The following is a 14457-nucleotide window of genomic DNA, read 5'->3' on the forward strand; positions in this document are numbered from 1 at the left end:
AGACAATAAAAAGATATGGTTGAGTGATGATAACATGAAAAAAAAGAAAAAATTCTTAAACAATGATGACTCAAATTAGACAATTTGTGTTTTGAGTTGTTTGTCAAAGCTAGAAAGCAAAATATACAAGTGTCGGACCCTATTATAAAGGGGAAAAGCAAGAAAAAAAATGCGGGTAATTGAGTTCAAACTTTTCCGCCATCAAATAGATGGTTGGGAAAATTGCGGAAACGACATAATGTGACGTTCAAAAGCGTATGTGGGAATCTGCTGAGGTTAATCCCAAGAATGTGCATCAATTTAAACAGAAGCTGCCAGTCAGGTTATTGGGCTACAGAGCAGAAGATACTTTTAGCGCAAAAATTGGAGTTTTTTCCGTGCTTTGCCAAATAAGACTCTTGCCTTGAAGAACGAATATTGCGTTGGAGGTAAATTATCGAAAGAAAGATTGACAGTGCTATTGTATACCAGTATGGCTGGAGATAAAGAAATACCGTTAGTGATCAGAAAAGCCCACGCGCGTTTAAAAATGCGTTCTACGAAGCCTGACAGTTGAATAGAAGTCAAAGCCGAAAGCTTGGTCGTCTCGTGAAATTATGTGTGAGTGGCTACTAACCTTTGATAAAAAATGGGCTCTCAGAAGAGAAAAGTTTTACTATTTTTGGACAAGCCAAAACTCACCCTCGATATACTTATATATATATATATATTTTTGCAATATCTTTTTTTTATAAAATCTTAAATCTATTTAAAAACTAGACAAGCTCAAGCAAGTGATTGAGCTGTTTTGGTGATACGTTGCTCCTTAGTACGCAGGCATATCTCTTCTTTTAAGGAGTGTTTGATTGCAGGAATATATCAAAGCATTAGCCAAAGGGTTTGGTTGATCACGGAGTTTAGATAAATATTTAATTATGCTATCTTCTACTTCTTTCTTTACCATAGGAATACCAAGGTCTTTGTGGATATTTTCGTTATGCATGTATCATGGTGAACACGTAATTGTTCGAAACATTTTCGATTGGAACCTTTGTATTATATCAATATTAGTTGCACAGGTCGTACCCCACAGTTAAATGCCATACATCCAAATCGGTTTTATGACCGCATTATATAAAAGCACTTTGTTGTCTAGGCTAAGTTTGGAGTTTTTATTTAAAAGCCAATTTAAATTTGCATCTCTTATCTTCATGCAAATTATTTTACTCGCTATGTGTCTTATCCACGTTAGTCTTCTATCTAGGTGAATACCAAGATATGTTACTTCATTCGCTAAAATATTGTTCATTTTTAGGGCTGTTTTTTCGGCGATCTAACCCCGTTTGGATCACATTTTTGGTACTAAAATATTGCGCAAATGTAACAAATGTAACATGCTTACACTTCTGTTCATTCACATTTATACGACAGTTGGCTAGCCATTTTTCTTAAGCGCTTGGCTAATATTCTTGATGCTATTATGTGACATTTGTTACGGCTCACTAAAGCTGTGTCATCCGCAAAAGTTGAGGTCAATACATTATTAGCTGTTGGAAGATCTGCTGTATATATTATGTATAGAGTTGGGCCTAAAACACTGCCCTGTGGTACACCAGCCCTTATCTGTCGTTCATCAGATATGAAATCTCCCACTTTTACCATAAATTGTCTATTTTTTAAATAAGACTCTAATGTTTTATACAATTCTAAAGGTAGAATATTTTTAATCTTATATAAAAGGCCCTCATGCCACACCTTATCAAACGCCTGAGCCACGTCTAGAAATATAGCTGAACAGTACTCTCTGTGCTCAAATGCTTTTTTTATCTTGTTAGTAATTCTATTTACTTGCTCTATCGTGCTATGTTTTTCACGAAACCCGAATTGGTGCGTTGGTATTATATTATTTTCGTGGAGGAAAGGGGTTATCATTGATAGTAACACTTTTTCAAATATTTTAGAAAGACAAGGTAGAAGACTGATTGGTCTGTATGAAGACGGCTGTGTTAAGTCTTTCCCAGGTTTATCTATCAAGATAATCTGCGACTTTTTCCATGAAATTGAATAGTATCCGAGACTCAGAATTGCATTGAAGAGCAAAGAGAGCACCTCTACAGCAATATTTGGTAATTCAATTAGCATTTTTGAGTAATATTATCATGTTCCTGGTGACTTTTTTGGTTAAGTTCTTTTATTATTTAATAATTTCAGAAGGTGAAGTCTTAAAAGACTCGAGTGACTCGTTAGCTGTGTTGGGTAAACTGGACAGCTTAAAGATGTTCCTTGGGCAATTAGGTTGAAATACCTTTTCTAGGTGATTTGCAAAACAATTAGCCTTTTCCTCGTCACTTCGAACCGAATTCCCACCCATGTCTCGTATAGGCATGTTTGAGTCAGTTAGTAGCTTCATGGACTTTTGGGATTTCCAAAGGGAATTTTGCTTTCTTGAATTTGGACACAGCTTCTTTATATACATTTCAGTGTTGAATTCTTCCTCATGCTTAAGGCCCTTTTTCAATTTACGTACAGCTGATTTTAATTGAAGCTGAGTGAAAGAGGAGCTATTTATCTGCCATTCTCGTCTTGCACGCCTTTTTTCATTTAAAAGCTTTTCTATTTCTCTATTAGAGATTTTTCTGAAACAAGCGTGGCTTATAGCTTTTGTTTGGTGTTGCTAAGACAGCTGCGTTAGTTGTTATATCATTGAGTTCTCTTAAGCTTTCGTCAATATCTCTTCCCGTATTTATTTTGTGTTCAATATTAATGTTGCTACTCAGGTCATTTTTTACTTAATAAATTTTGCAGCATCTGATTTTATTAAATTTTGGATCATGTTTTGCATGCTAGACATAAATTGTGTCATACACTGTGAAGATTTATAATCATAGTTTCAATATCTCCATTTGGTGGATTCTGCGGCAGTTGCATTTGCACAGTGTTGCCTTTCACCACATTTGCATAGCTTCCTTGCATATTATTATTGTTAGAAGTAATAGAATTCGAACTTTATCTGAGGTTGCTATAATTTCATTACGGGGTGTTTGTAACCTTTGGTTATGACGTGCTTGAATGCCCTGTGACAACTTCGATTTCAAATCTTTATATACAGGACAACCCCTGTAGTTAGCAGTATGATTACCTCCATCGGAATCAAGTTCTTGTATGGAAAACTTTCACATTTGACAATGTTTCTTCACGAAATTTGGTATAGATTATTTTCTACGGCAACTATGTAATCTCCGATACAAACTGAACGATCGGAATCAAGGGCTTGTATGGCAAACTTTTGCATTTGACGTGGTATCTTCACGAAATTTGACATGGATTACTGCTTAAGGTAATAATATAATATCCGAAAAAATTGTTCAGATCGGATTACTATAGCATATAGCTTCCATACAAACTGAACACACAGTTACTAAAAGAAATTAAAGAAAATTTAACGATTTCCATAAAACTTTTTTCATTATAAGACTGAATTTTTGTTTCATCTATATTACTTTTTTTCAAAGGCACTATGCATATGAAAATTGTTAGTACCTATGTATAATTTCACTCATTTTAGCAACAAGAGTATTACTGTATTTGACATTAACGACTGTGGTGGTGCCCTTCGCATCGTCGTCTGACCAATTCCTTAGTATGGCAAATCTGTTGCCATTTAAAACTTCCGTTTTATTTTTATTTGGTGTGCCGCCTTGAACTTTTTAGGATTGGCCGCTGACTTTGAAGGACTTAATTTCTTTTTTATATTTACGTAGCGGCCAATGCCAGTTTGTACAGACGGGCTTTTTTATTGGTACTTTCTCACCTTGCAGACTGGTTGCTGTCAGCGCATTTGTTGTTGCCCGATTGTTGTTTTCTGCTGCTTCTGCTGACTGCGTCCTTTGCTTCGTTTCTATTTCAGCTGATCCCCGCGATGACTCATCATCGCCGTTACACTTTTTATTGCCAGTAGTTGTTATTGTTGTTGGGCCGACAAAGCTGAAGTAGGCATTTAAGGAATGCCTATGGCCTTGCCGGTGAGGCTGCGAAGCACTCATTATTGTTTTTTTTTGTTTTTTATCTATTTGTTTTGTGCACTATTTGTTTATATTATTATTAAAAATTTGTGTGTACTGATTTTTATTCAATTGTTTGTTTTTATCTTTATATTTTGATTGTTTACTTTTGCAAAATCTGAATACACGGAGCGAATTACAAAACACGTCCGTACACCTTGAACGCTTGCGGTGGATATTAAACTTAATAACATAAGGTTGATCTTTTTACCTACTAATACAACATCCATTTGTCAGACCCTTGATCAATGCATTATGCAGAATTTCAAATGTCACTACAGATGCAATATTAAACAAGAAAAAACGTTAACTTCGGTTGCACCGAAGCTAAATACCCTTCACAGGTGCATTTCTGTTAGTAACTATGTGTTCAGTTTGTATGGAAGCTATATGCTATAGTAATCCGTTCTAAACAAGTTTTTTAGAGATTACATTGTTGGCTTAAAAAATAACATATACCAAATTTCGTGAATATATCCTGCCAAATGTGAAAGTTGTCCATACAAGAACTTGATTCCGATCGTTCAGTTTGTATGGCAGCTATATGCTATAGTTAACCGATCTGAACAATTTCTTCGGAGATTACATTGTTACCTTAGTTGTACCAAATTTCGTGAATATATCTTGTCAAATGTGAAAGTTTTCCATACAAGAACTTGATTCCGATCGTTCAGTTTTTATGGCAGCTATATGTTATATTATTATTAAAAATTTGTGCAGCTTCTTGAATTTTATTCAATTGACGTTTTTATCTTTTTTTATATTTTGACGTTTATTTAAAACTGAATACTAGTTCGTAAATATACAGACAGACGGACAGACTGACAGACGGACATAGCTAAATCGACTCAGCTCAACATACTGATCATTTATATATATACTTTATCCATTTGTCGACGATTCCTTGATCAATGTTACAAATTTGACAAACTTAATATACCCTGTTCATATTATAAAAATATATGTATATTGACTAGAGCAGATGACATTTCAATGAACAAACTTTCAAAAACATTTGACATTTGGGAGGCTGTTTATTTTATTAATACTGCATGGGACAACGTAACGATGGAAACAATTAAAACCTGTTTTTCGAAAACTGGTTTCCAAAAAAGTTTGAACGATGATAAGGATGAGAAGGTACTCATTAAAGAAATCTTGGTTGAAAGCCCAGAAGATCAAGTTTATGTACGAGAGTCAAGAGATTTACTTTATCGAAAGGTTTGCTGAAGTCAGGGTACAAAGTATCCATGTGCTTTTGTTCCCTAAAACCCAATGTTTCATGGTTACGAAATCCATGCTGAGAAGAAGAAATTAACGGAGACATCGAAAAAGTTATATTGTTGGCAATGATATTGAAAAAGTTTAGGTATAACTGATAGTTTTACATTACTCCTATAGGTTTCAATGTATGACCTGAATTTACTTTTATGCATTATAAGTAAGACATATTCTTCATAAATCATTAGATCGTTAATTGAAGTATTCGGAGAGAGCACCTGCCGAAAGAAAATCTTTTTAGGAAATTTTGTAGAGTAATAAGACTTGAAAAATTCTGCAAACATATTGAATATAATATGACTGTTATATGTCAAATGATATATTTGTATTTCATCGCGCCTGGAAATTTGGAAATCCTGAGTTTGGAGTTAACGAAATTATAAAACACTTTTGGATTACATACAATATTAATTTTTACATTATTTAAGTAAATTTAGTAACATTTTTTGTTTGGGTCCGAATACTGTAGACGCAGTGCATAATATTTAGAATAGTCGACAAGTGCGCCTGTTCTTTTAAAATGTTTAAAAGCTCTATGTTTTCTGTTTTTTAATTTAAATAAATTTTACGAGAACCACTTTTTTGTAATTTTACTTTTATTAAGGGAGTATTCTGGTCTAGAAGCATGAATTTCAGGTAATTTTTAAAGTGTCGTAAAAAAAGGCAATTAATATTTTTACTATCCATTTTTTTTTATTAGTTATTTGTTAATTTTAGAAGAGTACAGAAAAAAATTAAAAACTAAAAAAAGTAAAAAATTTCAAAAATTATGAGCTGACGAAGTGGGGGCCCTCTAAAAATTTCCACGTGACCATACCCATGATTTCAACCCTCCTAGTTATCTGAAACCAAAAAAAAAAAAGATTATTAATCTAGAATAATGTCGCAATGGCCGAAACTACGGAAAAGTGGGAAAAAAATTTTTCACAAAATGGCGACTGCCTCAAAAAAAAGTTTTTTTGGATCACTTTTTCTGACTATTTCGAATTTTTTAAAAATAATAAAAATAAAAATTTGGGGATGGGGCTAGTTCCAACCATAGACAAGCCTATAAAGAAGACTCTATAAAAATTTCAAGTAAATCGGTCTAGTAGAACCTGAGAAATCGTGGGTATCGTTCCGAAAAAGTCAGTTTTGAGAAAAACGCGTTTAAAGTTTCGCGTAAAGTCTTTTGTTCGATTAGTTCCGGCCGAACCAGTTTGGATGCCGGATCAGAAAAATGCCTATATCTCCGAAAATAATTTGAATTTTGAAAAATCCTCTTGTACACATATTCTTGAATAGTTAAACTTTGAAAATATAAAAAAAATTTTTTAAATTTCTAGACCAGAATACCCCCTTAATTTAGGAACATACTTCAGACACTCAGTTCAATATCTCCATAATAATCAGAGCAATTTACAGTAGAAAGTTCACTATTCAACTTTTTATTCCGAATTAAATTAATTTGGATATTTTTCTCGGATATTTTTTCCAAAAATTCGTTAAATTCGTTAAACACAGCTGTGAATAGCGAAAGGATATGAGTTAAAAAAAAAAATAAAATAAAACAAAATGAACAAAAAACATGACTCGGTATTGAAATAATAATGTTTAAACTAAAAGTCAATGCAAAATTCAATGTAAGGAACACGATACTTATTTCTTCTGCACAATCAAATCACTTAATAAATAATTAATTAAAGATATTAAAATTGAAAAATCGCACAAAAATTCACAGCAAAAAAAATTTGAGATTTTTGAAGAAGATTGATTGTTTTGACCCCGACTTATCAGGTTATATGTCCTTCGTGAAATGAGTCCCCGCACCGTCTGACCACCTTTTTGCATGCCCAATGAGTTCCACTCTTCTAACACTTTTCTCCTATAATTCGATTCGGCGAAATATAACGAAATATCCTGGATCTAGCGTTAAGTGACTTCGATGACAATCTGCTTGAACCCTATCACCTAAATGGGGATTAGATAACCCCTACAACAACAATAAAATTTTAAAGTTGTTAATTGACATGTCGCAAAAGTTTTTATTTACCTGACATCAATATCATTTTGTTCGGTTACAGCGTAAATTTTAGGCATTTATTGTTCCAACCAAACTATCAAAGGCAAATGAACCTACCAATTTTGGTTCAATCAGATCGAAATGGCAACTCTAGTCAGAACTATACGGATGACTCATCAAATAGATGTTTGGAGTGCGCAATAATTAACTTGTTTCAGTCGATGATAGAAAACTCGCATTGTCGTGATGAAGAGTAATCCGTCTTCTGCAGTTGGTTTTTCTGATTTCCGAAAGACAACTGGCAACAAATGGTTGCGCACCTCCCAAAATTTACTGTTCTATGTTTTTCTAGTGGCATGGTTGCGACAATTCCAGTTTTTCCACATTAAAAAATAACAATTTATTTCGAAGTGCTTTGTGCGCAAACAGCTTTTGTGGAAACACCCAAACAGTCGACTGTTTCTTTTTTGGGTTTATACGTTTTATTAACATTTCTCTCGACCCTGCACAGAAAATGGGTCTGGCAGTGAACGAGGGCAAGACGAAATATCTCCTGTCATCAAACAAACAGTCGTCGTACTCGCGACATGGCTCTCACGTCACTGTTGACAGTCATAACTTTAAAGTTGTAGATAATTTCGTCTACTCAGGAACCAGTGTAAAAACCACCAACAATGTCAACCTGGAAATCCAACGCAGGATTGCTCTTGCCAACAGGTGCTACTTCGGACTGAGTAGGCAATTGAAGTGAAGTCCCCTCTCGACGAACAAAAACTAAACTCTATAAGTCACTCATAATTCCCGTCCTGCTATATGGTGCAGAGGCTTGGACGATGACAACAACTGATGAATCGACGTTGCGAGTTTTCGAGAGAAAAGTTCTGCGAGAGATTTATGGTCCTTTGCGCATTTGCCACGGCAAATATCGCAATCGATGGAACGATGAGCTGTACGAGATATACGACGACTGAAAGACATAGTTCACAAATTAAAAGACAGCGGCTACGCAAAAGCTACTGGTCTATGTTGTCCGGATGGACAAAAACTCTCCAGGCCTGAAAGTATTCGCGGCAGTACCCGCCGGGGGAAGCACAGGAAGAGGAAGACCTCCACTCCGTTGGAACATCCAATTGGCGCCACGTAGCGAAAAGAAGAAATGACTGGCGCGCTGTTGTTAACTGGGCTATAATCACGTAAGCAGTGTCTACGCCAATTAAGAAGAAGAAGAATCGACACGAGGCGTTTTTTAAGTAATCGACAAATTGTGTAGAATCCAACGTGAAAACAAAATCTAAATCAAGTGTTCATGCAATATTAAATGTAAATGTGTTTGCCTCTCAATCTTCCGATAGGCCATATGACGATCTTGCACCATCAGTTTGAGCACAGCATCAATAGTTTCCGGAACAACAACTGATTTTGGACGACTTTGACGAAACTCGTATTGGAATTATCCACAAACTCGATTGAAATAGCCATACCATTGATGAACATCAAATTCAAAGTCAAAACTTTAATGAAGTTTATTCATGCACTCTTGCTGTTCGTGAAAATGACGAATTACATTTTTTCTCGGAATGAATATTTTAAGTTATTCTAAATTATACAAATAGCGCTCGTATGGTAAAACCTTCTGAGTATGTACTCATATAACATCAAAAATGTCAAACTTTATGATAAAGTTGTAAGTTGCCAGATTGCAACAATATGAAATAAGTGCTGGGCCACCATCTGTAATTGCGCAGTCGTAAAAGCCTTCTGACCCAAGATTGATCGCATGAGATCTTGTGATCTCTTTGCACCTCAGTAACGCTAGCCTCACCCTAGTTGTGGGGCTTTTAACAGGCCATTGCCCAATAGACGCCCATGCTGTATGGTTGGGAATCTCACCAGACGCCATTTGCAAAAGCTATTTAGAAGAAGATGAGTTAGAAAGGACTCAAAACTTCTTTTTTGACTGTCCCGCGTTTGGGAGATAAAGTCTTAAACACTTGGGAGCGCATATCTTCAGACATCCCATCGAACTGGTGGGAGTTGAAATTAAGCGTCTTTGCAAATTGGTATTGGCTACTAAGCGTTTTGCCAATTTGTATGTCCAAACACAGCAGTTCTTATTTTCGATGGCTACATATACCAGTCCACGCGCGATCATCGATCAGCCCTCTACCCCAATCTAACTTACCGTTTGTATGTAAAACATTTACCTTTTCGAGATGGATAAAGAGTAATAAAGATCCGACTGCCATGATAAATTGAATTTCGTATGTCGGTCCGTCTGTCCTCGCAAGCAAGAACTTGTTTACCCAAACTAAATCATTCCTTACTTGTTTTATTTATTTATAACTGATATATCGTGCATCAATAAAAATATACTACAACTCGCATCTTAAAACTGTCGATTCAGGATTATTAGAATAAAGCTGATGATGAAATTCACAATGCTATGAATTGTATATTTTTAGAATGTTTTTGATAACTTATACTGGATTATCTTAACTTATGATAACTTATATTACATTATCTGAATTATAATGTTTAAACTTTGGTTGAAAAATATTTACAAAACTGATATTAAAATATTTTCAGGCTTGCTATTTGAAAGCGATTGAGACATGTCCGGGTTTTGCTGTAGCTTGGAGCAATTTGGGTTGTGTTTTCAACGCTCAAGGAGAAATTTGGTTGGCAATTCATCACTTTGAAAAAGCTGTAACTCTGGATCCGAACTTTCTGGATGCGTACATTAATTTGGGAAACGTTTTGAAGGAGGCAAGAATTTTTGACAGGTAGGCTTCACTTTTTCTTTGGAAAACATTGATAAATAACTAAAATAAACAGTCAACCAGCATCCCAATCAACGTCATACCATATAATCAAAGATCATCTTTCTCTGGTAATAATATGTTGTGATGTCAAAAATTGATAAAATGGTGACAGTACTAACTCTAACCGAAATTTTTAAACTTCCTGTTGGCTTTATATCGTTTATATCGATTATGTGTAAGATGACTTAGCAGAATTAAGTGAATTTTTTATTCTGGATATACTATAGTTTGCTACACGGAAAATTATGAAATCGGTTCACGAATTAGCCCTGCTCCCATATACTACGGGGTATGAATTATCTTCACAAAATTTGGTTAAAACATGTTTTCGCGTATACTTGAATAATACACAGCAACCTCCCATCAACGCCAATATACCCTATATAGGGATTTCGGACTTTCCACCTGACTCTAAACCGTTTATGTATGTCGGTCAATATGTTTTACTATATATTTTGATGAAATTAAGTGGACAAGTCGTTTCCTCTTATTAATAAATATCACATACATACTGTGAGCGTCAAAAATAAGTAAACAGCAATTCTATCAATATTAAAGTGCTAATTTCAACGCAGTCTTTAATGCAATAATACAAGTTTTATTATAGAATTCAAGGCATATATTATAAGAGTTTAACTTAGTATCAATATTAAATAAAAAAAACTAAACACAGCCAAAAATAATTCACTTCAACTAAAAGTACTCTCTTTTTCGCGTCAAAAAAAGGAAACAGAGTGCTGTAAAGTTGAAATCTATGTACATAAACTAAATTAACATTCATTCTAGCATTTTGCTTACTTTCCTTTGGACTTCTGGACCTCACTTTCTCTTCTAAGCATATATTCCGCAACATTTTTTGTAAATTCTGGGGAGATTTTGCTCCATTCTTTAATCAAAGTCTTCTTTAGGTCGTCCTGGCTTGAAATGTCCCGCTGTATGATTTTTCGGTCAAGGTGCTCGCACAGATGCTCTATAGAATTAATGTTTAAGGACTGTGGAGGGTTATCCAGAGTTTTGGTGCTCGATATAACAACCACTCACTAACAATTTTGGACTTGTGTTTAGGATCGTTGTCCTGTTGAAAGATCCAGTTTCCTAATAGTCCTAATTTGTCAATGCTTTGAGCAACGTTATTTTTTAAAATGTTCAAATAATCCAATTTGTTAATCGTGGACTCAATAAAAGCCAAATTCCCAACACCAAATGCTGCCATAAAGCCCCAGACTATAACCGATCCCCCACCTTTGCTTTTCTGTGTTGGTAACACACATCATTAAAGGCTTTATTTTTGGATCGCCAAATTTTAGAACGGTTTTTCGATTCAAATATTTCGAATTTGCTTTCGTTCGTATAAAAAATGTTTTCCCAGAAGTTTGCAGCCTGATTTGTATACTTTTTTACAAATTCCAAGTTCATCTGTTAATTCGCCTTTGATGTATAGTATAGGACATTTGGCGTGGTACTCATCCATGCAAATCGCTTTTGTGCAATGTTTTCCTGATTGTACTGGCACTTACTGGTTTACCCGATGTCTTCGCTATATTTTTTGATATTTGAACAGCGTTGAAGCTGGATTGGTTTTTACTTCCCGTACTATTGATCGCGCTTCAGTGTCAGTGAGGCGCTTGAACGGCCGGGTCGTGACAAATTTTCAACAGTCTGATATTTACCATGTTTATCAATCATTTTTTCTATTTTCCAATGGTGTCTTCCAACTATTTCTCCTGTTTCGCGCAAATATTTACCTAATATGATTTTGTGACCGTTTCAGGGGTTGTCCGCATATTCTTTGCAAAATTTGAAGTTTTAACGACTTAACCTCAGAAAAAAAAATGATAATCAAAATATGTTTTACTACACTCACTCACTTGAATAGTAACAGTTTCCAAAGGATATTTTGCGCTTCCCCGAAATAAGTATTAAAAACAAACAACGGTTGTTGCCACTGTTTACTTTTTTTTAACGCGAAAAAACGATAGTATTTTTAGTTGAAGTGAATTATTTTTGGCTGTGTTTAGTTTTAGTTTGTTATTAATACTAAGTTAAACTCTTATAATATAAGCCTTGAATTCTAAAATAAAACTTTTTATTATTCCATACAGGAAATTTGATCTGAACAATTAGCGTTAGACAACTATTCCCGCCAGTTTTAGCGAAGATATGTATCTAATAAAATGAAAGATAAGAACTTGATTTTGATCGCTCAATTTGTATGGCAGCTGTCAGGTATATAAATCAAGAAGCAATTAATATAACAAGATAAAACTTTACATGAATTCTGCCTTATGACTACCACAGATTTCGGCCAATATGTGACTTTCCTTAATAAAATTGAGAGAACGTGTTTTTCTAACAACGGTACATTTTTGTGCTTGAAATGAAAACAATCGCGTGAAAACTTGCCGTAGCCCTTATATAACTAACAAGACTTATGTACCTGAAGGTATTTCTCCGGCTTTAATACTTGCAAGTTGCAAGAGTATGAAATGTTCGGTTATACCCGAACTTAGCCCTTCCTTACTTGTTTTTTAATCGTTCATTGGTCTGCATTATTGTTGTCGCGTTCAAAAAAGCCCTCATTTGTTATGTGCATATGCCAGCGCTTCGGCAAATCGTTGAAACACTTTTCAAACTCGGTTCTCATACTCTTACAACATGCCAATGCCATTTTTTGTTGTGATATTGAAAATATCTGACGGGTTTGTCCTAAAAAAACTGCCTGGTTCAGGAGCAAAATCAGTATAACCCATATACTAAGCATGTATGAATAAAATTTTTTTTACTTATTTCTTTCTATTTTTGAATTACTAAAATTTTCAAATAATTATTGCATGATTTTGAACAATGCTTGTGATTTTAAATATAATCTTTGCACTTATGAATTGTATTGACTTTTAACATAAAGATATAAAAAGTATCCTATGTCCTTACCGTTGGTTCTAGGCCACCTCCCCACCAAATTTCGGCCAAATCGGTTCAGTCGTTCTTGAGTTATAAATGGTGTAACTAACACGACTTTCTTTTCTATGTATAGATGATTAGGATGACGAGACTGGTTGAAATCCGGATGTCTGTCTGAAAAAGTAGGCCTGGCCCCTCCTGTAATATGTTTAGTGTACATATTTTCTAAGCCACTAAAGCTACAATATTCGCCTATATATAAGAGATCATACCGCCGGTGTGAAAATGAATGGGATGACAACCCGACCCACTCCCCATATAACGGTACTGTACGACTAAAAGCGCGATAAATCGATAACTAAATACGCCAGAGATGTTAAAGTTTACCCCCGCGTTGGTATGAGAGCGCTTTGAAGGAGCCGAGGTCAAAATTGAGCAATGGGTGCACCACCGCACTCTTTTAGGTGAAATGGCATATCTCGGGCCTTCCTCTACCGATTTAAACCCAATTCGGTGTCAATTATTTCACTTTCCTATGCTACAGTGTGAAAGCGGGCGAAATCTTTCCATATAACACAAACTTTAAATGTTATTTGAATCTTTCACTTTCAGGATACAATTCAATAAACAAGGAATATAACGCGATAAAGCTTTGCACGAATAGTGCCTTTGAAGTATGCCAACTTATGACTAAAAATTGTATGTGAACCCCGTACCTATAGTTAACTTTTTACAGAAAATATCAGTCAGAGTGTGAGAATTAATATTTAGAGAGAATCTTTACCTGATAAGAGTATGTCTGTGTGTCAAATCTGACTTGAATCCAGTCAATGCATCCCTTAGTCCCTATATGCCTAATTTAAAGATTTTTGAACGGGGTGACTATACATACAAATATCAATGAAAATGAGAGAGTATGGCTTACTCCTAACAGTATATTTTTGGACGTAAAATGGATAAAATCGGGTTGGTTAGTTAGACAACTAACTAATTCTTTAGTACTAATTGCAAAAGAATATGTAAAAGACTTCTAATGAATAACTTATTTGTAGTTTGGACAAAATAACCCACTTTCTTATGGCTCCTCCATTTTCTCCTTTGAGGGAAGAGAAAGTCCCCACTTGACAACCTTTGAAAACATGGAAACTAACTCGATATGTTAGTGTTGCTTTTGCAGAAGCCTACAAAAGTTGTAGAATCGAATCGAAAATGTTGAATTGAGTTAAAATCCTGTATGCACAATATTAAAGAATTATGATAGTGGCACAAAAAAACGCTATTTATAAACCAAAATATGAAATCATATTCAAAAAATTTTAGAAATTGACATCCGTGATACGTGGCTATTTACGTATTAAAATTTCAAAAGGACTTTAAATGACCTTAAAATGAGATTGATCTAGATAGCTGG

The 14457-nt window shown here is 34.7% G+C and overlaps 1 protein-coding gene across 2 annotated transcripts in view; it reads left to right on the forward strand.

Moving 5' to 3' along the window:
* Window positions 1–14457, forward strand: part of LOC126756547 (UDP-N-acetylglucosamine--peptide N-acetylglucosaminyltransferase 110 kDa subunit) — a 118020-nt gene that overhangs the window by 43931 nt on the left and 59632 nt on the right. For both annotated transcript variants that reach the window (XM_050469687.1, XM_050469688.1), the window contains exon 6: window positions 9910–10106. In XM_050469687.1, the coding sequence (XP_050325644.1) occupies window positions 9910–10106 (197 nt within the window). The remainder of the gene's footprint in view (window positions 1–9909; window positions 10107–14457) is intronic.

The sequence above is a fragment of the Bactrocera neohumeralis genome, chromosome 4 (genome assembly GCF_024586455.1).
Source record: "Bactrocera neohumeralis isolate Rockhampton chromosome 4, APGP_CSIRO_Bneo_wtdbg2-racon-allhic-juicebox.fasta_v2, whole genome shotgun sequence".
NCBI lineage: Eukaryota > Metazoa > Arthropoda > Insecta > Diptera > Tephritidae > Bactrocera > Bactrocera neohumeralis.